This window comes from Mixophyes fleayi, chromosome 9, assembly GCF_038048845.1.
Source record: "Mixophyes fleayi isolate aMixFle1 chromosome 9, aMixFle1.hap1, whole genome shotgun sequence".
NCBI lineage: Eukaryota > Metazoa > Chordata > Amphibia > Anura > Limnodynastidae > Mixophyes > Mixophyes fleayi.
This window is the reverse complement of record NC_134410.1, coordinates 50918444-50942121: the sequence shown is the minus strand read 5'-3', so window position 1 is coordinate 50942121 and position 23678 is coordinate 50918444. Positions and strand designations below refer to the sequence as shown.

Below are 23678 nucleotides of genomic sequence, written 5' to 3'. Positions count from 1 at the left end.
TTATCAGATATTCAATATATTCCCAGAACAATAGCACAACTGACACTTTTGGTTCCATCTTAATAAAACGGTTGAACACCATTGCTCTAGTGTAAGCTCCCCACAACCTAGGAGAATTTAGTTAGGAGCTAGAGCAATGTACTAATTAGAGGTAGAGAATAATTATAGAAATATTTCTCCTTCCTCCCATTCAGTGGTATGGTACTCATGAACGCTCAATGTTATCACAAGGGCAAGGTTGTGATGATGCAAGGGCTGGGTTGTTCATGAATATTGACTGCATTATAAAGATATATACCTGAGGTGTTTAGGTTTAGGTTAATACTATTACTATTACTATTTAAACACTGGCATTGTAATTCTGTGTTTAAGATGCATTTCTATGCAAGTTAAGTGCGTGTATGTGAAAATAAACTAACTGAACAAAATGAGACCATATTTACAGGGTGGTCCATAAGTGTGGAAACATCCTTTTAAAATGCAAACGAGTAAGGAAATATTAATCTAGTGTCTACACATATGATCTGGAATCTGATGATGATCTGATGATGGAAAACGACCCTAAAACGTATTACACCACACCCACACCCAGATCGTATGTGTAGATGTGTAGACACTGGATTAATATTTCTTTACTCATTTTCACACTTATGGACCACCCTGTATTTCCCTTTTTATTGGTGCATTGTACTGCAGTGTGTTTTCAGCTCTTACATTCATCTCAATAGGAACACACAGTGAATGCAATGAGATGCGGTTAGGAAGCATTAAATAAACATTTCCACATTTGGCTGGCTTCAACATGTTAACAATTTCCTGCTTTGCACATGTTTAAAAAACATAGATTGAACACATTTGTAAATGCATCTAATTACATATAAAATGCTTATTAAATGCATGCATGAAACTGAGCAGAGTGGTTTATATGTGTTTTTACTTGCAAATTCCAATGTGTTGCAGCCAAAGGTAGTTTAGAGCACACATTACTAGATTAGGTTAGTAAATTAGGACTTGTCAATGGGGAAGGTTATATTTATTAATATTATAGTCCGTATTAATATTTCTAGGTAGGATTCACTGTGTATGATCATGTTTTTGAACAAAAGACACTTCACTTTTAAACAAAACCTCCAACCTATCACCACTAAATTTTTGTGACAAGGTCACTGGTGCAGTGATATTATGTTAATATGTCAATCAGTTTTATACTATGACAATAAGTAATACAGTGCATAGGTTCTGAAACGTGTGAGTCCATTGTAACAGACACATTAAATGATTCAGAATGCCTTATCTGTCAGAGGTCCCGTACATAACCAGAAATTACACTACATGGCAATTGTCAGAGGAAAAATGTATGCCCTTATGACAAAATGAATAAATATTGTATGTCCCTTATTTAGAAAGTCACTGCATTGACATATAAAGTTGTATTTGTGTAATAAAAAGTAAGTACTAAGGACTAATCCAGCTTTCTTTCCTAAAGCAATGTTCATTTTGTTCATTTTTCATAGTAATCAATAAGCCATACTGCCATTATTTAATTTGCAACCAGCTGAGGATAACGAAATAAAGTTACACACATTTTATTTAGTCAGAGCAATCTCTGTGTACTTATCCAGAACAGGGGGATTTAGGAACACAGAACAACAATTTGTGATCCCAACAGGACCAAAGAAAGGATGTGTCCCAAACAGACCATCTCAAGATGGGTCAGAGAAGTCATTATACTAGTATACAAGAGAAGTGGACATAATGTGCCACTCAACAAGTGCAGTGGTAACTTCTTTGGTAAGTAGGGCTTCCATATATTCATTCATACCTTCACCAGACATTATCTCTTGGACATAATATCATCTGCCTGAGAAACATATCCTCCACATGGTATCTCTACCAAGAAGCATCATCACAAGGTAAAGTACTCATTGTTATTTAATACCTGGAGCACTAGGCGATATAATTACTTGTTCAATGTTGGCCATAGCATTATTTGGAGGGACTGACTTTAGTGAAATTTTCACCAGATTTCCATTCAATTATTTTATAATGTATGTATCATAGGCTCTCTGGATTGACACAATCCACCATTATATGTATTTTAAAACCAGAAATGCATAAACATATGAGATAAAACAATAAGACAGTTAACCAACCTAAAGAAGGACAACTATGGTTTAAAAATATGCCTAAATCCTGATTATTTAACATAACATATGGGATAGCCTTTACAGATAGATACAATTCAACTTGGGCTGCCTTACATTATAATTATTATCATTATGATGTGACCTACCAGAGACATTCTAAGAACAATTGTTTCTCCAGAGAACAAAAGCAAAAGTATATTTTAGAACATTTCCCAGTAGTGACACCATTCAATAAGATATTTCCTGATGCCAAATTCCACTCACTCCCCCACTCTACCCACCTTTACCTACACTCCCCAATCCACCCTTAATTCATTCTCTTCAGTAACTGAAGATGAAGTCTCTGCACTCCTCTCTTCATCTCATCCTACCACCTGTCCCCTCGACCCTATTCCCTCCCAACTTCTCCGCTCCATCTCCTCCACTGCATGCCCACCTCTATCTCACCTCTTCAACTCCAGGGGCACATTTGACTCTACCCTCTGTTTTATTCCTCGCATCCAGACTCTTTCCTAGTCCTGTCAACTACACCTTAAAAACTTTGCCAAAATACGCTCTTTTCTTACTCAACATGCTACCAAAACTCTTATGCATTCTATCATCATCTCCCGTCTTGACTATTGCAACCTCCTGCTCTCTGGCATTCCTGACACCGATATATCCACACTTCAATCCATCCTAAATGCTGCTGCGAGACTGACCTTCCTCTCTCACCCCTCCACATCTTCTGCACCACTTTGCAATCCCTACACTGGCTCCCTGGGGGGAATTCAATTCCCCCTGAATTAGCGCGGCGTTAAATGTATTACCGTTGTTACGGTCATTTTAACCTGGCTTTCTGCTCGCAGCTCAGGCAGTATGTCCCTGTTCTATGTATGTACTGTTTTCCCTACTGTACGGCGATGCAGAGCACTGTGGCTCCTTAGAAATCTACGATAATAATAATGGTATACTGTGCAAAAACATACATACATAATTCCATTGGTAAGTGTAATAATTAATAAACAGTGGACACAAAATGAAAGACCTGGGTAAATGACCCCAAGAATTCTGAAAGCAAAGGCTTCCAGACATGTGTGACTCATAATTAAGCAAATAACATGATGAGGGTCCTGTTTGCCTATACCTTTTGAAAGCAATGCTGCAAGAGTGACTTTGAAAGAAGGATTATACTTGGGGTGCATTTATCAGGAGCTATAATGACCAAAACAACTGAACTTGCAAATATTTCACAAGCAGCCGTGTCTAAGATGATGTCATGGAACTCAGAGCAAAAAAAATATCATCACAGGAAAACAGTAGGTAGAAGCGTGTTCTCCAGGGTCATGATATCATGGCATTAATTTGAACTCCACAGAGCAGGATGTAGTAGTCGAGTTACAGTGCCTAAACAACTCTTCACATCTAGCAATGTATGTTTGCGAGTTCAGGGTTCAATGAGCATAGGCAATAGAGTATTGGAGGAAGGTGACACGGTTGGATGAATCATCCTTCCTTTTCTCAAAAAACAGATGAGGACACATGTGGTGCCAATCTCAGAATTCTAAAGGCCTGAGTATTTGTTTCCATCAGTGAATGGTCCTGGTGGTTGCATAATATTGGGGGAAGGTGCTTTTTCTTGGCATGGTTTAGGTGCAGTCATTCCCTTAAGGCTTCTCAATAGTACTGGATGATCATCTTCACCTCATGCTGCAACATTTCTTTCCCAGCAGGAGGAGTGTCTTCCAGGATGACATCCACAGCACATGTGAGGTAACCCAATGGTTATCCATGTGTCATGGACCTCTCGGTCACCAGATCTGAACCCAAGTTGAGCACTTCTGTTATATTCTGGAGCAACGCCACCAGCAACTTAACGTCAGTTGAATGACTTTCTTGTGGAGGAACGGTGCTGCATCTATCCTGCACAACCTCAGAAATTGGTAGATTCAATGGCACAGTCTATTTTTTTGTCCGCTAGCTTGATGTTCACTTGAAACATTTTCAGGTACATTAATTACAATGTCTGATGAATTTCATGTTAACAGGTCAATGTGCTCATACAGACACTAGACAAGTGGTCAGAATCTGTGCTGTATGTCTTTGGTTGTTCTGGCAATATACAATTGTCCCAGGTAACATCTGTAAAGTTATAGAATCTTGTATGGTGTTTTGTTATAAGAACAAAACCTCTATTGATACCAGGCACATCAGAAATACTCTGGAGAGCAATATCTTGCTTTAGAACTGTGCAGTAATCAGAATTTTTACCTATAATGCCGAATAAGAAAATTGTTTGTTTGAACATAAATTTAGATCTTATGTATGGATAATACAATAAGTGCTGCTTATAATTCCATTTAGCATCTTCACAAGTACCAAACTCATATGAGTATTGTTAACAATTCGGCTGTTTAACATATTATTGTCAGACAGTATACTGACTGTTATTGCATCCTAAAAAATGATGCATATTTCATAGTACAAATAATAAATGTGTTTCATATATGTACAAGTTCAGTATTATTAATGATATTTTAAACATTCCTTATATATAAAATGTGATAGAGCGCTGGGTATTGAAATTATTTTGTATTGTTGAAAGGCTGGTTACCTACCACCCAAAGCAACCATCACATTTCAACACCTGAGATTCTTAGAGCACTGGTATTGGAAATTTACTGTTTGCTGCAGGATGGGCCTGCAACATTGCAATATCCTCAAAGTTTATAACCTTCCTGTACCCAGATATAGATCATACTCATGTATTTAAAATGTTTGGGTTTCTATCCTTTGTAAACACAAATATCTAATGCTTTAAAATGCCTCTCTCAATTTAATGGATACATATGTTCAAATATGAGATACAGATAATTTCAGTACTTCAGGGGGTAAATGTATCAAGCTGAGTGTTTTCCGGCGGGTTTGAAAAACCAATCAGATTCTAGCTATCATTTATTTAGTGCATTCTACAAAATGATAGCTAGAATCTGATTGGTTGCTGAAGGCAACATCTCCACTTTTCAAACTCTCAGCTTGATACATTTACCCCCAGGAATGTATGCATGATCTTGACAGAGATTCACACCTTGATAATCTCAATATAAGAAACGCTATGATATAAGTGTTGCACATTGGAATCAATTACCTTCTTTTCAGGACCATCTAAACTGACTAACCTTCACTGTAATATAACAAACAGCAATTAAACTTTCCCAATCTAAAATCTTCTCCTTGGTAGCTTAGGAAGCTCATGGAAAGTACTGTAAATTAAGCAGGTACTGGATGCTTTCCCGATTTAAAATATGCCTTCACAATAGGGTTATGAGAAATAGGTGTACAGGTACGTGAAACTGAAGAAACTTGATTGGCCAAAAGTCTCAATGCTTTTGATCGTTGTCCACTATGCCTTAGATCAGTACAGAATCTGCTCCTCTGTTCTTTTCTCAGCTAGCCGCATCTGCAAAAGCTGAGCAAACAACAAGAGATATTGTGGACAGTCAGTTAAAGCACCAGCTCCTCTTGCTCAGTTTCTCAGACACATACAATTTATATTGAACATACCATCATTCGTTTTTTCCCGTTTTCTGTTCATCAGTGAAAGGAGATCTCAAAACATTAGTTAATTGCGTTTTTTTAACTTGTAAAGTGAGCTAAAACTTAGTGGATAGAGTAACCGTGGGGATGATCAAAAGACAAATTAGCCAAGTTAGGTTTCTAGGTTTGGTGTTTGAACTTGGTAGGTCATAATGACTCAAAGTCTTTACTTACGTAATAATAATAATAATGCAGATTTATTTTGAATGGGCTTGTTTCAGAGTCTGGTGCCTTAAGAAAAATAATGGTTATCCTTACTTTTGTCATTACATTTCATACTATTGACCTGTTTGGCAGAATTGTCTTTTGGCCAACAAGAAGACAAAGGCCACAATAGAACTTTTGCATTGAGAACCTCCTGATTATTGCTAAGCAATTAGGAGAAAAGGTGTCATTAGACTGCAGGAGCATTTGACACAGATAGCATGTAATGTTATACATTTTCATGCATAACATTACCTCAGATATTCTTCCTTGCAAGTTGCTTTTCTGCTTTTCTTCTTTTGAAAGCGGTTATCTCATCCTGCAGCAAACCATGACCCATTTGCCTGTGAACGATATCAAAATAGTGACGACAAAAATAAAAAAAAGAACAGTTAGGTGGACAGCAAGAGGATATCCTGCCCCTGGACTACATGGTCTCTCCGCTTACCCTGACTTGATCACTGGTGGGACAGGTAACGGTTTTCTAAAACCTTCTTTTCCAACCAGCCAGAATGTCTCTTCAATACCTTTACCCTTATCCAAAAGAGACAAAGGACATAATTACCAGGTGGCTTTGGAAGACGCCCGGTGTTCCACCAAAGTTGGGCTAAAGAAGCCTTCAGTCCAGTTTAAGAGATATAAAAAAAGAACAAAATCTAGTATTTTAGAGCAAACTGTCAATTTCGAACTATGGTATCCACTGCATATCAGGAAAGGGATATGTATATGTAAGAGCCTAACCTACGAAATCAGTGAATTATGTTCAATCCTGATATATGAGCTTATTTATATAATCTAACATCCTTCATCTTAATTTTAATATGCCCATGAAGTGGATACATGTAAATGACTCCCCCTATACACCAGTGTGATATGATAACTTTATATGACTATAATAAAGTTCCCATAACAACATAATTGGAAACATGTATGAATATTAGAGCACAGATAACTGTCCATGAGCCAATAATGAAGGCACCTGCGTTTGGTTTACTTTCTATAGAACTTTATAAGTGGTGCACTTCTTACTTGGCTCTTCAAAAAAAATGCTATGTTGGGTCCCAGAGTTGCTCAACAGGCTATTAAATTCCATATCTGTTGGTCCACCCTTACCATAATATGATATTACCCATAATGGGGCAGCAGGGTGGATAAGTGGTTAGCACTTCTGCCTTACAGAACTGGGGTCATGAGTTCAATTCCCGACCATGGCCTTATCTGTGAGGAGTTTGTATCGTCTCCCCATATTTGCGTGGGTTTCCTCCGGCTGCTCCGGTTTCCTCCCACACTAGGTTAATTGGCTGCTAGCAAAATTGACCCTAGTCTGTGTGTGTCTGTGTGTGTGTTAGGGAATTTAGACTGTGAGCCCCAATGGGGCAGGGACTGGTGTGTGAGTTCTCTGTACAGCACTGCGGAATTAGTGGTGCTACATAAATAAATGATGATGATGATAAGAGACCTGAAAGGATCCATGTACATTTCTCAATATGTTGTCAACGCTGTGAGTTGTGATTTACTTGATAAAAGTACTATTCCCCCTAACTTTCTTGATTAGGTTTTTGCCGCCCAAACAGGTGACAGGCACCAGCCAAATGTGCTAAAATATGTAGAAAAACAAGATCAGTGGCCCAGAAAACCACTGAATTTCTAGATGTGAGCTGATGTAAGCTGATGATGGACTTTGTGGTGGGAAGGACTGTGCTGGGAAGAGCCTTCGTATGGGTTAAAGTACAGCTCTTATTAGACCAAAAAAATCAGTATATAGCAGTTTTTAAAATGTACTGCTTTCATTTGCTTGTTTGTGGCAACATAGCGGCAGCTGTCCTTTACATTGTATGCTGAGCTTTGTATTGCCGTTATGAAGAGAACAGTGTGTTTCTCTAAACTACAAGATGTAAATGAACAATAGAGGTTTTCCTAATGGCTCCAGCATAAAGCAAGTTATATATAATAAAGCAAAAGTACAGTGGACATGGTTAACGTCAGAATATAATGGGATGGATATTATGAAAAGATTGTTTACAAATATAAGTTTGAGACTAAAAACAAGAAATATAAGAAAACAATATAATACATTTTCGTACATAATAAATAAAACATAACAACAACACTGAAGCCATTTTGAAAAACAGGAATAATAGTATAAGACTGAATTGTGTACATCAATGACTGTGTCACAAATATTACAATATTTAACATTCCTGAGCGCCATTCCATTCTGCTATACGTATAATTGTATTTCATATATGCATAATATTAATAAAAATATTTAATAAGTTATCTAAGAAACAAGAAAATTAGATAGAACATATTAAATCTAATTTATATTACATGTGTAAAATACATGCTGGATATTTGGGGAGAATTCAATTGACTGCTCGGGTTTACGGTATAACGAAGCGCTTATTTTTGCTCGCACCTCTTTGGGGCGTGGGCAAAAATGAGGGATATTTCTGTGAAAAAAAATCTGCGCAAGGCGTCTCGCGCCCGTTAAGGAGACACCTCGCGCAGATTTTTTTAGAATCGAATCTCCCCCTTGGAGTATAAAATCTTGGTTGTGGTCAGCAAATCAGTGGCTCATTGGAATAATTATCAGAGTCCTCCTGTGAATTAACAGGACGATTCGGCCACATGGCCTATACTATGAAAGAGCCTTTAGATCACTGTATGAACAAGTATTATAGACACTAGGGGCCTGATTCATTAAGGATCTTATCGGTTAATTCCTAGAACTTCCCTCAGAAATGACCTCAGCAATAAATCTGAACAAATAACGTATGTGATGTCTTACAGGGAACAGCGTGCATGATACAGAGAAACAGGCCACTTACCTTCAGCTCTGTCCTTCCTCTTAATTCCAAAAGATATCCCTCATTTAAAGATCTAAGTGTTTTGACAGTGCTCTGATTGACATGGATTCGATAGGCTGGAAAGGAAAACAAGCATTAACCAACTCTGTGACGGTTAGAAATACACAACGTAAGTGGTATATTATTTTTTTTTCTTCTGATAATATAAGCTAGTGATTGCTGACAACCTAATGAGGACTGTTTATTGGACATGAAGGCAAGTTGACAAGTGAAGCATCACATCAAATATTTTGTCAGGTTTTCTGTCATTATGATTCAGATTCAAAAATACAGAAACATCTGACTCACCTAGCTTAAATGAGGGTAAAACACTTCTGTTTAACACTTAGAAGACATATTTGCTTTTCAATGGAAATACAATGGATATTAAAAGAGCCCCAGAATATGTCAATCTCTTTAATCCACTTGCTAAATACATTACTTGGACAAAAGTTCAATAAATTCCAATAAAATTCAATAAAATCTGTTTTATAACATCGTGCCTACCAGTACTGAAAATAAAGACACGTAAAACATAAGATAAATGTCATTTTTCAGTTGGCATCTGGAATAAAGTTGTGCTGATGAGCTGCACAGGATGATTAGAGTGTCTGCATCATTTCTCTACTCACGTAACCCAGTTGATTCCATGCGGGAAGCAGTATTCACTGTATCCCCAAAGAGGCAGTACCTTGGCATTGTTAGGCCCACTACACCAGCAACCACAGACCCTAGGGGTGGAAGTGTCAAAACTCTTAATTAATAAAATCATCTGGTAGAATATTATACAATGTGGGCCTGATTCATTAAGAAACGCAAAAACAAACGCAATGTGCCTTTTTTAATAACACACGTACACCGGGTAAGCGCACATATGTTTTCAGCAAGGAGCGGATGTAAAGATACATCTGTTGATAAATACAGGTTTAGGTCCAATCTGACTACGGGCATACGCCCCATCCCCCCTCGGTTCCACCCATCAAATCATAGGCTGCAGTAAGGGCCCTTTGCGCTTGAAGATTAATTGAATGTTTCCACATTCTGTGTATGGTGCAGTTCTGGGCATGCGCAGAGTCATTGTCCACATTATACGCAACATATAATTTACGCTCCTAATTGAATCAGGCCCTGTAACAGCGCTTTGTTGTTTTATAATCATCTGACTGACAGATACATTTTAATAACCCATTTTATATATCTACTCCATGAGGTTCATGTAGAGTTGGACATATATCTGTTTTGTTTTCGTGTTTTTAAATATGCATTTCCTTACTGCATGTACACTGCAAAAATGTGTATGCCTATGTCTGTAATCAGATTTTGGAACACCTTACACTTATGACTCTTTGGGGCATATTCAATTGTTAGCGAGACGGGGGAAAATCCCGCGCTCGGAAAAAAAACAAAACCTGCGCTCGTTTTTTCCTGTTCGAGCGCTCGTTTTAAAAAAAACCGCTCAATTCAATTGTTAACATTGCATCCACCCCCTCGCGCTCTATTATTGGTCCTAGCGAGTTTGAAATGAGGAGTGGTTAAGGCAGTCATTTTAGTATAAAAAATTAATGCAAATTAATACAATCAAGAAGGGCCCCAGCACTGCAAAGGAGATTGGGCCCCTACACTGCAATCAAGAAGGGCCCCAGCACTGCACAAGAGAATGGGCCCCCACACTGCAATCAAGAAGGGCCCCAGCACTGCACAAGAGAATGGGCCCCCACACTGCAATCAAGAAGGGCCCCAGCACTGCAAGCAACAATGCCCTCCCCCCCCTGGACAGCAGATTTAAAGATTTTACAAGCAGGTAAATTTTTTGCCATTCACAAACATTTCTTGAACACTGGCCAAGCATGGACATTTGCAAGGTACAAATATTTGTGGGACAGTGGGCAAACTGGACATTTCTTCGAAGGTACAAATATTTGTTGGGACTTTGCGTAAATGAGTGTGTGTAGGTAAAGCATCAGAAAACTGAGGATTTCGTCCATGGTGAGTATTTTGTTTTTTTTTGTTTTTAATAAAAATCTATGGTGTACATAAGGGTGTTTACTGTATTTCTTGGGGTTTTATTATTTTTAATAAAGATTTGTGGTTGGAATGAGGGTGTTGTGCATTTATTTAACATTTTGCTTTGTGGAACTACAGATCACAGCCAGCCGTGGGTGTAAGAGCATGTTGGCACTTGTTTTTCTACAAGTGCAAACATGCCCTGGGTGCCATGGGTACGCTGGTGCTTGTAGTTAGACATGTAGCAGTATGCCCACACTATTTAGGCCAACATGGCTGGCTGGGACATGTAGTTCCACAAATCAAAATATATATTTTTTGGTTTTTTTTTAATACAAAATCCCCATTTATTACCCTACTACCCACAGCCCAGGGGTAGTAGGAAGAGCCCTAGTGCTATCGGCTGGGTGTCCCTAGGGGGGTGGCCCGCTTACATTTTTCAGTGGACCACACTCCCTAGGGAATCCAGGCCAGCGCTGAACAGTCTGTGGGTGTTTAGTCATTATGGCCGTGGGACCCAAACTGCATTTCCTCCCCTGCCTGCTATAGTGCCTATCACCCCGGCTGGTTTGCCTAGTGCTGGTCCAATTAAAATAGGGGGAACCCTAAGCAAAATTTTTCAAAGATTTTAAACACACACAGCAATAGCCTGCCAGCACTAGGGTTAAGACTAAATAGAGTGGGGAGCAAACACTTTTGGTTTTAAAAAATAAATAAATAACATGCTACTTTTCACAATTTTGATGAGAGCTGACTGAGGTCAGGCACAACCACCCCCACCCCCACCCCCTCCCCCCCTACCCCCCCTACCCCTAAAAAAAAAAAAAAAAAAAAAAAAAAAGTTTAAATACATGCACCACTAATGGATTTTTTTAAAGGGGGAACTTTGAAAAAATTATTAATTATTACACTGTTATTTGTTTTAAAAAATAGTACTTTTCAGTTTTCAGGTTATTTTAATGAACCTTTACACCTATTTTTTCAGTTTAATTTATATTTTTCTTAACTTTAAAATTTATTTTTTTCTTTGAGCAGACCAAGGAGGTGCAAGATGAACAGCAGATTTGCCTGTTTCACCCACAGCGTTAAAAAACAATTAAATAGCTTTTTCCGCTGAGGGTTCGCATCCAGCCTATACTTTAACCTTGACAAACGTTTGGAGCGCGATAAGACCGTTTCGGTAAAAAAAAAAAAAAAAAGATTAGATTTGCGGGAGAAGTTTCCGCGCTTGAAAATAATAATAAAAAAAAAAAAAGACTTAACTCGCTCGAAATTACAAACTCGCTGACAATTGAATACCCCCCTTTATGACTGAAGAGACGGAATGGGGAAAGGGGCGGGGACTTGTAAGCTTAGTATAGCTTGTACAGGTAATTGTGACTGAGGTAGACCTGGACACATAGACACAATTCAGGGGGCTTAAGTCTTGCAGGTACTGGAGGGCTGGTGCAACAGGGCACAATGAGGATGATGATGATCGGCAGCACTCTGATTGGCTGATGGATGGTGTCTTGACCCCTACCACTATAGTAGTGGTAGTACTTAATTCAGTAGTGTGGATATTATAATATAGGAAGTATTGTCTGTCTATTTTTATTACTTAATTGATATTTCCATTTGGTCTGCAGCAGGAAAGAAGATTTCCATTTGATTTGTTAAAGGGAAAACAACAGTTGTTTGTATTTTATTGAATTTAATTGTTGTTTTTATTTTTTATTGTGCATTTGTAATTTTTTATTGTGCATTTGTATTTTTTTATTGTGTATTTGTAATTATATTTTATATGGTAAATGCAGCTTTTCATTTATTAATAACACTGTCCAGAAATTATTCTCTCTCATGCATATGACACTTCACAATATTAGATTGTGTGCAAATAGGGTCATGCGACTTTAGCTTTTAATAATACTAATACTAATACTGTCAAGCCCTACACTATCCCTAGACTTTCTGTACGCTGTTGTGGTGCGTAAGCTTACACACTTGTTACTCCAGCTACTGACGTATAGCTGGTGGTACTGCAGGATGCGTCCAACTGAACATATACATGTAAATGTGCTTTTTTCATGCGTATGTCTCTTGCTTACATTCAGGGAGCAAATGCTGCATGAGTCGCCATATGTTTTAGGCAGTAACTAAAATGATATACACATTTAAAATAAATTAGATAGACTAACTTTTAATTCATACTTGCCAACTCTCCCGGAAATTCACACCATTTTGGAGGGTGGGAGGGGGCGAGGCGAGGCCAATCGCATTTTGGCCCCGCCCCCTGCGCCGTACAGTACAGTTTTGCGTGGGGCGGGGCCAAAATGACGCCCCCTCCCGCCCTCCAGTCACGCCCCCAACTCCCGGAAGCAAGTTTCCGGGAGTTGGCAAGTATGTTTTAATTTAATGAATCAATTGTTAAGATATGCCCTAAGCTGGTGTTTTTTTATTTTGTTTTGCCACTAGCACATAGCAAATATATAAACTGTATTCCTATGACCATAAAATGGCTGCCGCCATTGTGTGTATTCATGAACTTTAAAGGGGAGGAGAGTTACAGACTAAATTAAAATCAGTTATATTAAATTTTAAATAAAAAAAAAGAAGAAAAAAATCCATACATAGAAAAATGTAAGACAAATGTATCCGTGAAATTTAGACATGAGATCGGTGGTGCTCTTGTTGGTAGCGTGTTCTATGTATGTTTGGACAGCAGTAGCTACTAATATGATGCTAGAGAATTTAACAGGATGTAAACAATGATATGTTTGCTTTTGATCCATGAGGAAAGCATATTACCTGAATGGAGGCCTATACGAATCCTGACAGGGACATCAGGCATGTGTCTCATTTTGAAAGATCCCACCGAGCTGAGAATATCCAGGGACATGTTAGCGATCTCTGCTGCGTGCCTATTGCCATTCCTCTTAGGAAGGCCTGATGCAACCATGTAGGCATCTCCTATTGTCTCTACCTGTCATCACAAAACCCAGAAAACAAACCTTACATATTGCTAAGACCAACAACATGAAAACAGTCATGTAATAAAAGGAATAATACATACAGTATGTCAGGTAAAAATAATGGCCTAACCATATTTTATAACAGAGAAAATTCTGGGGGTACAATCAGGAATGGACCTGACCTACCTAACAACTGATGTGGTTCCCTTATCGTGCCTTACATAAACTATCATATAAAATTGTATTAGTGCAGTGTACAAGTACTCTCAGATGATTCATTATACCATTTACCATAAAGCTAGAAAACACTAATTTCCAACTATGCATTTTTTCATTTTATCCCCAACATTTTCCTGACCCAATATCACGCGCCGGGTGATCGGGCTGAGCACCCGACACCCGGCAGACTTACCTGTCTCCGGCGCTCCGCTTCGTGCTGGGCGCCGCCATCTTGGATCCGGGTCTGCGCATTCGCAGACCCGACAGCTGTGATAACTCCTCTCTCTCCCTCTCATTGGTCCATAACTTTGGCGGCCAGTTTAAAAGGCACCTCCTCACTACCTTCGGTGCCTGTTCTTTGAGTCACCTCCTGGTGATAGAAGTGGCTTCCCTGCGTGTCCAAACTACTCTTGTCTACAGAGCTGACGCTCATCTCCTGCATCTACCCTACACTTGTCTGCAGAGCTGATGCTCCATCTGCTGGATCCATTATATCATTGTCTGCAGAGCTGACGCTCCACCTGCTGCATTTATTATCCTTGTCTGCAGAACTGACGCTCCATCTGCTGCATCCATTATAGCATTGTCTGCAGAGCTGACGCTCCACCTGCTACATTTATTATCCTTGTCTGCAGAGCTGACGCTCCATCTGCTGCATCTATTGTATTACTGTCTGCAGAGCTGACGCTCCATCTGCTGCATCTGTTATACCATTATCTGCAGGGCTGACACTCCACCTGCTGCATTTATTGTCCTTGTCTGCAGAGCTGATGCTTTATCTGCTGCATCTATTACATTATTGTCTGCAGAGCTGACGCCCCACCTGCTGCATCTATTACATCATTGTCTGCAGAGCTGACGCTCCACCTGCTGCATCTATTACATTATTGTCTGCAGAGCTGACGCCCCACCTGCTGCATCTATTACATCATTGTCTGCAGAGCTCACGCTCCATCTCCTGTTGCTGGGTGTCTACCCTGCTGTCAAGACCACTACTCCTCCTTCGGTTCTTTCTCCTCCAGCCTTCCCAAGGGCTTCCGTTCAGTACTTCTAGTGGGGGCTGTGACCTGCGAGGCAGACGCAGCTAAGACCATACTGCTTTGCAGCGGTTCCTGGTGAACACCGTCTCCTCGTTAGACTCCGCGCCCTGCTAGAGTAGTGCAAAACTGTACGAACCCTAGGATTCGCTTCATTGGCTTGATAACTCCTGAAAAACCGTGACACCCAAATGCTGTTGCCTGAGACAGCTGCCAGTGTCAGTCTCACTAAGGCCCATTCCTGGGTACAGTGTGAGCATTTTATTTATTTCTTATCTATAACTAACAATTGTTATATAATATTTTATCCCAACCTATTCCATATTACATTTTTTAAAACCTTCTGGAGGTTGTCAAGTCCCACTCATGCTTTTCATTTGCTAGATCTAGCCCTATGGCTATATACCTATTAGTGAAGGATCACTTTGGGTCATAGTTGATGTTGACAACGAAAGTAGTGTAGTTAAACTGTGAATGAATGATAGTGACATATTTTTTCAATGCTAAGAGTAGGTTACAGATTTAGGGCCTTGTGAAGAGTTGGACACAAATCATTTGCATAATGTAAAATAAGAATTTCACTACTACATATGCACACAAAAAAGACGTACGCTTGAGTCTGTATGCACTATGCAGAGAGTAAAGATTATATATAATAAATCATTTTCCATCCGGAGTATTAGCCATTATCAAAGAGAAACTATTTTCTCTGGACAATCTCCTGCCCCACTTTATATGGCAGGATACTAACATTTATCTAAAGAGATCTATAAAGCCAAATAGATTTACATTTGAATAGACAGCTTCCTATCATGTATATCAGCCACTCCCACAGAGGCTGTGTAATTAACTTTTCTTAAGACAAAGGCCGTTTTAGAGAAGGCTGCTCAGAGACAGAAACACAATGTTCCTCCTCATGTCAATCTCCTTAAACTTTGGTATGATGAGGACACCCCTCCTCGGGTAGTAATTACTGTTATTGACGTACCCATAGAGCCAGCTTTGTCTATTAAGCAGGAACAACATACTGAGGAAATTATACATCGGAACAGGGGTGTCTTCTCTTCCGTTCCTGAGTGCACTACCTTAATTGAACACAACATTATCACCCCGCCAGGAATTGTTGTAAAGTAGAAGTCGTACCACATTCCAGAAGCCAGACGGGTTGCCGTGAGAAAGAAAATTGAGAAAATGGACCCACTGGAAGTATTTGAGGAATCTACTAGTGAGTGGAACAGCCCTATTGTGCTAGTTACGAAGCCCAATGGGAGTATTAGGTTCTCCAATGACTTTAGGCAATTAAAGAGGGTATCCCAGTTTGATGCCTACCCAATGCCATGTGTGGATGAACTGTTAGAAAATCTAGTAGGTAGTAACTAGCTAACTACTCTTGACTTAACCAAGGGTTATTGGAAAGTTCCCCTTACTTACTCAGCGAAGCCAAAGAGTGCATTTTCCACCCCTGATGGTCTTTTCTAACATAAAGTCCTACCCTTTGGGTTGCATGGGGCACCTGCCACTGTCCAAAGGGCCATGAATAAGTTGCTATGGCCCCATGCGGCTTATGCAGCTGCTTATTTAGATACAGTCAAGTCCATAAATATTGGGACATCAACACAATTCTCATATTTTGGGCTCTATACACCACCACAATGGATTTGAAATGAAACTAACAAGATGTGCTTTAAAGTAATGGGACAAACTAAACAATCCTACATCAAACTTTCACTTTTAAATACTTTGTTGCAAAACCTTTGCAGTCAATTACAGCCTGAAGTCTGGAACGCATTGACAGCACCAGACGCTGGGTTTCATCCCTGGTGATGCTCTGCCAGGCCTCTACTACAAATGTCTTCAGTTCCTGCTTGTTCTTGGGGCATTTTCCCTTCAGTTTTGTCTTCATCAAGTGAAATGCATGCTCAATCGGATTCAGGTCATGTGATTGACTTGGCCACTGCATAACATTCCACTTGTTAGCTTAAAAAAACTCTTTGGTTGCTGTTGCAGTATTCTTCGGGTCATTGTCCATCTGCACTGATTAGCGCCGTCCAATGAGTTCTGAAGCATTTGACTGAATATGAGCAAATAATATTGCCCGAAAAACTTCAGAATTCATCCTGCTGCTTTTGTCAGCAGTCACATCATCAATAAATACAAGGGAACCAGTTCCATTGGCAGCCATACATGCCCACGCCATGACACTACCACCACCATGCTTCACTGATGAGGTAGTATGTTTTGGATCATGAGCATTTCCTTTCCTTCTCCATACTCTTCTCTTTCCATCACTCTGGTACAAGTTGATCTTTGTCTCATCTGTCCATAGGATGTTGTTCCAGAATTGTATTGGCTTTTTTAGATGTTGTTTGGCAAACTCTAATCTGGTCTTCCTGTTTTTGTGGCTCACAAATGTTTTACATCTTGTGGTGAACCCTCTTTATTCACTCTTGTGAAGTCTTCTCTTGATTGTTGACTTTGACACATATACACCTACCTCCTGGAGAGTGTTCTTGATTTGGCCAACTGTTGTGAAGGGGTTGTTCTTCACCAGGGAAAAAATTCTTCTGTCATCCACCACCGTTGTTTTCCGTGGTCTTCCCGGTCTTTTGGTGTTGCTGAGCTCTCCGGTGCGTTCTTTCTTTTTAAGAATGTTCCAAACAGTTGATTTGGCAACACCTAATGTTTTTGCTATCTCTCTGATGGGTTTATTTTGATTTTTCAGCCTAATGATGGCTTGCTTCACTGATAGAGACAGCTCTTTGGATCTCATATTGAGAGTCGACAGATTCCAAATGCTAATGTCACACCTAGAGTCAACTCCAGACCTTTTACCTGCTTAATTAATGAAATAACGAGGGAATAGCCCACACATGTCCATGAAATAGCTTTTGAGACGATTGTCCCATTACTTTGGGTCCCTTAAAAAGTGTGAGGCACATATAGAAACCGTTGTACCCATCTTAACAACATTATGGGCCCCCGGGCAAAGCAGTGCACCGGGGCCCCTAACTGTATATATATATATATATATATATATATATATATATATATATATCACTTTTTTTTTTAAATGTGCTCGCTCATTGATCCTTGAAGTACAGAGCAAGTAAAAAATCAAATCCCCCTTCACTTACCTTTCAATCGCCTTGTTCTCCGATTGTACCCCTTTCTTCTCTTCATTTTTCTTATTCTGTGTCTTCTGTTTCCTTAAATCCTTGCTGCCTCTTCTCCATTGCTTCTCGCGTCGTGGCTCCTCCCTGCTGCGCTCCTCAATGAAAATTTCTGGCTCGACATTCAGTGCTAGCGTAGCACGGAGGAGGGAAACAGGGAGGGAGCCGGATCACCACCTGACCTGACCGCGTGACCGCAAAATGTAAGTATTTGGTTTTTTTGCAGGCATTTTCATTTTGGAGGATTATTTATTCTAAGTAAGAGCCCTGCCTATGGGGCCCCCTTGCCTGTGGGGGCCCCCGGGCACCTGCCCATCGTGCCCAATGAAAAAGATGGCCCTGGTTGTACTTCCTACACTGTTCACCTGATTTGGATGTAAATACCCTCAAATTAAAGCTGAAAGTCTGCAGTTAAAGCACATCTTGTTAGTTTCATTTCAAATCCTATGTGGTGGTGTACAGAGCCCAAAATATGAGAATTGTGTCAATGTCCCAATATTTATAGACTTGACTGTAATATAGTGATTTATACCCCTGACTAGAAAACCCATCAGGCCAAAGTCGAGGCGATCTTAGTTTCATTAAGGTCTGCAGGACTAACAGCTAATCCAGAAAAATGTACCATGGCAATGAGAGAAGCCAAGTATTTGGGGTACGTTGTGGGGCGAGGGTGAATAAAACCCCAACTAGAAAAAGTGGAGGTAATCAAAAAGTGTCCAAGGTCAGAAAAGACATCGCAGTTAAAAACCTTCCTAGGTTTAGTAAGTTACTGCAGCCATTTTGCCACTAAAGCTGCTCCACCTACAGACACGTTAATAAAGACGTAAACACTGGTTCTTTTGCACAGTCAGTTGCATCTTGTTCATACGACTTCTTGTGCTTATAGAGGCAGATTGGGTGCTGCAAGTATAGGCCAAGTATAGTAAGGACATGTTGAAGTAAATGCAACTGACATAGACCTGAACTCAGACGTAGATACACCTATCAGAAATTGTATCTGTTGCAAGTGCTATACCCCTGTTGTAATATACAAACTGAAAATGATGACAATCATCTGAGATGCATCTGACTCAGCAAACTATGAAGAATGTGTCTATTTTTGGATGCAATTTATCCATGTTTTATAGTTACATTCACCTCTACATAAGGTCCTTAGTAGTTGTTCTAGTAAGTGTAAAAGAATGTCACTGTCCAATAGTACTGAAGACGTAGAAATCCAATCACATGTATTTACACATGTCCTTTATGTGTTGATTCAGTTTTTTGAGTATTTTATAAGAATGTTGTTTTATGTATGAGTAAGAGGAAGGCTGGATTTGGGGAAAGACAACACATGTTAGTGCCTATGGTGGCCGGTCTTGAGGGGCAACATAAATATGTCTTTTGAAGCTCGGTTTAAAATGAAAATACTTAACAAATAACAAACACTACTAATACACCATTAAACAAACACCTCCCCTTTAATTCAGGTATTTTTTTTCCTGAATAAAATATGATATTGTTAAACATCTAACTCTATTTAATATTTATTAAGGTCAACAGATCAATTTGGATGACAGTATTCCACTTTAGTGTATACCTGAACTACTGTGGGAAATAATAGATGAAGTGATTAATAAGTACTTAAACAACGGTTGTATTCTGTTTGGAGCAGGTGATGTGCTTGTCCCTATGTAACTACTAGAAAATTATCTAATTAAAAAAAAAGTTTTTGACCTTGATACAGCATATATTCAGCACAGCAAATAACTTACCTTATAAACATCATGATTTCCTATCACAGCATCAAACAATGTGTATAAGTCATTGAGAAGGTCTACCACTTCAATGGGCTCACTCATGGCTGATATGGTAGTAAAACCCACTATATCGCTAAAGTATAACGTAACCTCATCAAACCCCTCTGGTTCCACTGTGCAGCCCATTTTTAGCGCTTCTGCAACAGATCTGAAAATCAAGCAGAGAATATAGTATCAGAAATTACAGTAAAATATAGCCTTCCGATACAAAACCCTGAAACTTGAAAGAGGACTTCTGCCTGAAATCGCCTGCTGGAAGTTCTGATGCTGCCATTTCACAGATAGATTGTGAATAACTGACCTACCTTACCAACATCTGTAAAAATGAAAACAAACCTAACCTAATTGTTTCCATGGTTGCTAAGGATGGTCAATTATTTGCAGCCAAATGCAACAAGGCTTTCTGAGTATTCAGCAGACAATTTCAAGGAGAATTCCTATTTCAAGTATCAGGAGTTAAGTACATTGAGTAGTATTAGATGTAGTAGCCAGCATAGTTATTTTAATATGACAATACTATTTTTGAGTGAAGGAATCATTTAAATCTACTCTCCACAACAATGCACAGGCAAGTGCATAGAATATTGAATAGACCTTTTGAAAAACATATTAAGCTATTCATAAAGTGCATAGGCTGGAAGAACAGTCTGGAGCTTAAGCCTGATTTAGAGAGAGTATGGGGGTCATTTATGACTAGAAAAAATGTAAACAAGCAATTATTTTTTGTTTGTGGAAATGTGCACATTTGTCAACCATAAGTATTGCATGTGCCAGAAAAAAATAAATTATTACTGCATAGTACTACACAATATTTGTTTCAGATCCCCTTTTGATTAAATATATTTTCCATTTTCCTACCATATTATTCACTTGGAACCTCATTTATGTCTTAATTAAGTCATGAGAATAAATGGATATTGAAGTTGTCCTCATTTACTTTATGCCAAGGATGCAGTTGGTTAATTTGTGCATATAAATGCACTTTCCTATATAAAATGCACATGAATAGCACCAAACACATTTCATCAAATATAATGATCAACACATTACAAAATATGAAGTCTCCATCCAGATTAAATTATTTCGAAAAAATACATGTTTTTACATGATGGCAAGAAAACAGGTGCACTACTGCAGCAAGCTGGCATTAATCATGGCATGTCTCTATCTTCCTATGTATGGCCGGCCAGCTTCTTCCATCGATAGAAGCAAAACTTGTCTTCTCCCACAGTTGTAGCGGTGACCAATGCACGTACCTATAGAAACAGGCACAACTGCTCAAAGATAGATGCATGGTGTAACAAAAGAAGAATCAGCATTTGTGATGCTCTTCCGCTGTTTTCCACCCTCGTAAATGACCTTTCATGTAATATAGTCTTTTTACAGGAAATATGCCCATTGTTCACTGAATAAAAAGGAAAAAGAAAAGACTTACGGAGGCAACATTTGCGTTAAGAGCTTTTCTGTTTTCTGTTTTTCTATCTCTAGTTCCTCTGTTCTCTCCCGTATTAAGTCCTCCAGGTTGCTCGAGTATTGTTCCAACATACGCAGCATGGAATCAATAATGTTTGTTTTCTTCCCTTTATTGATATTTTTAAACTGCACATTGTAGAGATACAAAAATATTATACAGATAATACTTTAGCCTTGAAACCCTCACCTCATAAACGAACAAAACTTCTTCAATGACTGTTTTCATAAATGTTTTTCCACATTTCCCTGTCTCTGATGGGTGACGGAGTTTAGGGACGGGGTGGATACGATTTATCTTTTATAAATAACAGGTGGGGGGAGTAATTATAAATGTACATGTGCAGAGCAAAAATTATCATATCACAATGGACCAGAATGGTATAATGGATTTTGTTTAGTGGTTTGTTTTGCAGATATGCTAATGTGGGCCAACACATATGTACAGAATAGGGTTCAATGGTCCTTACATTAACACAAAGAGGATCAGATTTAAAAAGGTTCGCAAAACAAACATATTGGGCTAGATTTACTAAGCTGCGGGTTTGAAAAAGTGGGGATATTGCCTATAGCAACCAATCAGATTCTAGCTATCATTTTGTAGAAGGTACTAAATAAATGAAAGCTAGAATCTGATTGGTTGCTATAGGCAACATCCCCACTTTTTCAAACCCGCAGCTTAGTAAATCTAGCCCCTTGTGTGTTTTTAAAAAAGAAAAATGTACATAAATCGGGCATATGCACATCTGTAATTCAGGTAGAAGCAGCTCTTAAGAAATGTCTCTTGTTGAATATGGGTCTAGGTGTGGTCTGCTCTGACAGACACAATACACTGCAGTAAACGTCCAACGCATATGTAAAAAATAAAGTGCCAGCAGAACACACACAAAGAAATTTCAATTAATGTCACCTGTTAATAATATAGGGCCTGATTCATTAAGGATCTTAAAAGAAGAGGTATCTTATTTCAGTCTCCTGGACAAAACCATGTTACAATGCAAGGGGTGCAAACTAGTTTTCTGTTTTGCACATAAGTTAAATACTGACTGTTTTTTCATGTAGCACACAAATATCAACTTTAAATTTCAGTGTACAAATAAGCTATCAAGTATTTGTGTGCTACACTGGTATTGACGCTGCTGAACTAGGGGGCACGGAGTCTAACGCGCCTCTGGTCTTCTCGCAAGGAGGTATGGTTTTTGCTGCAAGAGACAAGCAGGTCGCGGTTCTCCAAACCAGCTACCAATGAAGTAGCAGGTGAACAGGCGTAATCGTACAGTCTGAAGTCAAACCGTGCAGGTTGAGAGGTACCTGAGGTTGAACCAAAAGCGTAGTCAGGAAGCTGGGTGTCAGATGCCAGTAGAGAATAATACAGCCCAAGGGAATATCCAAAATCAGAGTCAAGAATAGCCAAGCCAGGAGATTAGTCAGAATGCAGGAGCAAAACCTGGAGCACTGGAGCATGAGGAGACCTGATACTCCTTGATATAAAGAATGGGAATAGATCTTCGATATCGATCTGCATTGCGTTTGTAGCGCAGAGAGGATTTGACTAAGCTCTCCTTGGTCAGAGTTCAAATAAGAGAAAAATCTTGCACAAGCGAATCTGCTGCAGGAACAGAAGAAGCGGAGTAGGGGGATGAGGGATCAGGTAGGATGGATGGGTATCAAAGACAGTAAAGAAGGGAGAGGTTCCAGAGGAGTCGTGAACATGATTATTTTGTGAAAATTAAGCCCAGTGAGTAAGTTGCACCAATTGGACTGATCCTCAGAGGAGAAACAACGTAGAAACAGTTTAATATCTTGGTTAAAACGTTCTGTCTGACCGTTCGTTTGGAGACGATATCCTGCAGAAAACTTTAGATCAATGCCTAAATCCTTGCAAAATGATTACCAGAAACGGGACACAAATTGAGTACCCTGATCCGAGATGATCTCCAATGGGCATCCGTGGAGGCGAAAGATCTCCTTAATGAAGATGTGACCTAATCTGGAAGCCCAGGGTAGACTTTTCAAAGGAACAAAGTGAACCATTTTAGAAAATCTATTCACAACTACTCATATGGTGTTAAACCCATTGCTGGGAGGTAGGTCAATAATAAAGTCCTTTGAGATACGGGTCCAAGGGCTTTCCGGAATAGGAAGTGGGCAAAGAAGGCCTAAAGGAGGGCATCTAAGAGTCTTATGCTAAGCACAGACTACACAGGATGAGACAAATTTGCAAACATCTGGGCGGAGAGTATGCCACCAAT

At 39.3% G+C, this 23678-nt stretch overlaps 1 protein-coding gene across 3 annotated transcripts in view; it reads right to left on the bottom strand.

Annotated features, from left to right (window-relative positions):
- The window catches only part of GUCY2F (guanylate cyclase 2F, retinal), a 96448-nt gene that overhangs the window by 1738 nt on the left and 71032 nt on the right, over positions 1 to 23678 (bottom strand). The window contains exons 13-19 of one of the 3 annotated variants that reach the window (XM_075184339.1): positions 21392 to 21555; positions 19912 to 20104; positions 13568 to 13742; positions 9409 to 9507; positions 8759 to 8853; positions 6376 to 6461; positions 6183 to 6271 (exon numbers count right to left, since the gene is read on the bottom strand). In XM_075184339.1, coding sequence (XP_075040440.1) covers positions 6184 to 6271; positions 6376 to 6461; positions 8759 to 8853; positions 9409 to 9507; positions 13568 to 13742; positions 19912 to 20104; positions 21392 to 21555 — 900 coding nt within the window. In that variant the 3' untranslated portion in view covers position 6183. The remainder of the gene's footprint in view (positions 1 to 6182; positions 6272 to 6375; positions 6462 to 8758; positions 8854 to 9408; positions 9508 to 13567; positions 13743 to 19911; positions 20105 to 21391; positions 21556 to 23678) is intronic. The other 2 variants (XM_075184338.1, XM_075184340.1) reach the window with 2 other exon arrangements.